At 37.2% G+C, this 3,663-nt stretch overlaps 1 protein-coding gene across 1 annotated transcript in view; it reads right to left on the bottom strand.

Annotated features, from left to right (window-relative positions):
- The window catches only part of LOC101862086 (cubilin), a gene marked incomplete at its 5' end in the record, with an annotated part of 16,374 nt that overhangs the window by 7,211 nt on the left and 5,500 nt on the right, over window positions 1–3,663 (bottom strand). The window contains 2 exon segments of the mRNA XM_013086899.1: window positions 1,509–1,599; window positions 3,014–3,134. Of these exon segments, the coding sequence (XP_012942353.1) occupies window positions 1,509–1,599; window positions 3,014–3,134 (212 nt within the window).

Below are 3,663 nucleotides of genomic sequence, written 5' to 3'. Positions count from 1 at the left end.
GTGTGTGTGTGTGTGTGTGTGTGTGAGTGTGTGTGTGTGAGTGTGCGTGTGTGTGAGAGAGCGTGTGTTTTATCATTATTTGTTTTATTCTGAAGTATCGCGTCAAGTAGACTACTTCCCCCCACCCCCATAAGCCTCGAGAGACACTTCTACCAGTGTGCATGAACATCAGTTGACCCCATCAATGAAAGGTTCTCCACACACGTAAAACTCACTCACACGCTGAAGTCATGTGATGCGAACGTACAATTATAACAGTTATACTGACGGGTTTTGATGACGGGCCTGACGAAGCAGAACTTGGACAAAACTTGTTTTGAAAGTGACAGCAGAACTATTGATAATAATGATATTTTGTATGTCACATTTGAAACAGTTATCAGGCCATCATCAGATAATTCTGAGTGGAAATAAAAGTTAAAGTAGATCTTGAAAATGTCCCAATTTGGAATGCCAAATCGATTCTACTTCCATTATAGCTGAAATAACACGTACGAGCAAAGATCTAACACAACTTGGGGCAAGTCAACAACTAAATCCGGCATCGATATTTCTGAAAATAGTGCTCCGAGTTCCTGCTGACAAAAATTTAAAGGTGCTTCTCACGACATAGAAGATGGCAAAGTAAGTTTTTTTTTAAAATCCAGTGTAACAGACGGCACACAAAAATTGGGTTACACGCGATCGAAATCCGGAAAATCAGGATGCTTGAGATTTAGGGGAAAAAAATCAGGATATCCCGATTAAATCGGGATGAGTAGCAGTTCTGCATACACAAAAAAAAACAACTTTAAAGAACTGAAATTCATGTGTTTAAACTTACAGGTATGTAGATAATTTAGGTTTACTTATACAATATAAAGCATGCAAGACAAAGAAAGGAATAGAATACAGGGAAGATTTAAGCCTACTTGAAAAAAAAAAACATACACAAAAACATCAACTTCGAAGAACTGAAATTTGAGAGTTTATACTTACAAGTATGCTGATAATTTACATTGACTAATATAATATAACACACAGAAGACAAAAAAAGGAATAGAATACAAGGAAAATTTACTTGAAAAACACTAAGTCATATTCGGGTAAAGTTAAGTTTAGTGCCTGACATCTTCAATTATGTCCTTTTTTTTTTTTGTAGATTTTTTTTTTTGCACCCATCAACACAATTTAGATCAGTAAGGAGGTAGGCTTCCAAACCTGCAAAGCAGGGCCAACCGGGGCTCAGAGCGACACAAAATCCCAGCAGAAAGACCAAGATGCTAAATAAAGATTTTGTCCCCACTCGAGTACTGAACTCGGGTTTCATGTATGCAATAGCAAAGCGCCTGACCGCTACACCATAGATGCCGATCTGACGTCTTCAAGCATCACAATGATCACAATCCGCTGTTTCCTGTTCCTGTAAGACACAGATATAATCCTACTGTGAACTCCCCATCCCTGGCGACTTCAGATGTGGCGTACTTGATCATGTTGTTCCAAATAGTCATTGATGGCCTACTTACTGTGGATAGGGGTCTGGATATAGAGGGGAGTACAGAAGACGAGTCTTGTTGGTTACTGCAAGAGTTTGCACATTCCCGCAAGGCCTTCCCACTGTAATGTGAAGAAGAAAATATGGACAAAAAGTGTATCTGTAAAATGTATTTGTAAAAATAAAATTCAAACTTTCGCAAATACTCACACACAAATGTACTTGAACATGTGAGCCAATACCCCTGATCTTCTGGTAGGAAAGATAAACACCTAGCCTTCTCGGACAAAGTAGAAAAATCTCGGAGGCCCCGTGTGCAAGTTGCGCATGTTAAAGATCCCTTGGTGGTTTAAAATCGATAAGACTAGGCTTTGATCACCACCTGGGCAAAATTCAAAATTTCCTACAAACTGAAAATGTTTAATGTGTCCTGCGCGCTCAAACGACCTTATGCGGTTGCGAGCACCGTAAAAGACTCACCAATTTTTAAAAAAAGAGACTCAAACAACAGAAGTTTTCTGGAGCCTTTAACATTTTTCTAAGAATTATACGCTTTTATACATACACAATCATTTATTTCCTCACCCACCCTATGTGTTTCATTTTTATTCTGCTGTCCCTGCACTTCAACCCATACAGCAGTTCATTATGAGCCACAGACCTATTTACCTAAAAATTTTGTCTCTCATCTCTTTCGTTTTAAAAAATGCAAACAAGACGTTCAGTGGTCAGTAAATTCATGCACAAAAACATGATAACCATAGCTCAAGAACAGGGTGTCAAACTGAATCTTCATTCATCATTCACCTTTTCACCCTGGTATAGGATATATGGGCAATTTTCTCCACCTCCAGCCACCTGTGTCTTATATCACCGTAGCTGACAAAACGCCTTTTTTTATTTTTGGCGCCAAATTTGTTTATTTGTTAATTCGAAAGCCAGATCAGTTAACCTTCTTGTGAGAAAAAATCAAAGTGAAACTGTGACTATTTTTTTTTTATAAATCAGAATTCACATTTCGGAAGTACACCTTTTTTTAATGGTTTCGCCGACAAAAGCCTCTTTATCTTGAAACTGCTTTGATTAAAGAAAAGGCATTATGTCAGCTTACGGCAGATATGTGCCGGAGTGTCATCCTGCAGTAACTAGCTATGGTGTGTTAGATAACTTATGTGTAGCTATACTAAGCTGTGTGCTTTATTTTCTTAAAATATTTTATATCCACATTATACAATAATACCAAATTCCCCACTAAGATAATAATTATCATATCTTTCTTTTTCTTTTCTAAGTTGTAATAATAATAAACGTCACGAGTTTTGGTGCTAGGATTGGTTTCTAGTTCTGTCTAGAATTTTTTTGGGGGGCTTCCTCGGACAGAATCAATTGTACATACTTTTAAAATTAGACAAGTGGATACTACATTTCTGGTGCTGCATTGTTATTTTACAAAGAAAAAAAATTAGAAAAACTGACATAGGTGTGCATATAGTTGAAGAGCACCAAACGATAAGATAATACAAAATTTCTCCTTACCACGGCTCACTTCAATGTCGAAGCCATCACCTTCCCCATGTAGACCAGTATTGTACTCCAAAACAACAGTGTCTTTAAAGTACAGCTCCTCAGCGTAGGTTTCTCCACACCAGGTGATGTAGTCTGGGTGAACATTTTAAAGTCTTTAGTTTCATGCCACATGTGTCAACATGCAGGTGTATAGTGGTTTGTTTGTTATTATTTTGTTTTTTTGTTTTTTGTTTGTTTGTCTGAGTAAATAGCATATATTTAAATGTTGTAATTATTCTGGTGTGTGTGTGGGGGGGGGGGGAAGGAAAACAGATAGACATAAACAATAGAGGTAAGGGAAAGAAGTGGAACCTACTAGTAGTGCCTCAAACTGCTCACCCTACGGAACAGGTCATCAGAAAATCATGCAAACTTCATCTTAGAAAAAAAACAAACACAAATCTATAACACATGAGGCATGCCTTAACTGAGTGCTCAGGCCCCATAATTTTCTGATCAGCATTCCCAAACTGTGCTGAAAAGAAATTCATTTTTATAACACTGTTGATCAAATATTACTAATATAAAAAATGTAATGATCTGTGAAGCAGACTTTTGACTTTAAAAGTAAACATACTTTCCAAATTTTAAAAATCCCCAGAAAAGACAGTAAAGCAAAC

Source organism: Aplysia californica, unplaced genomic scaffold, assembly GCF_000002075.1.
Source record: "Aplysia californica isolate F4 #8 unplaced genomic scaffold, AplCal3.0 scaffold00019, whole genome shotgun sequence".
In the NCBI taxonomy this organism is placed as follows: domain Eukaryota; kingdom Metazoa; phylum Mollusca; class Gastropoda; order Aplysiida; family Aplysiidae; genus Aplysia; species Aplysia californica.
Note: the sequence above shows the minus strand (reverse complement) of the source record. Positions and strands in the feature narration are given on the sequence as shown.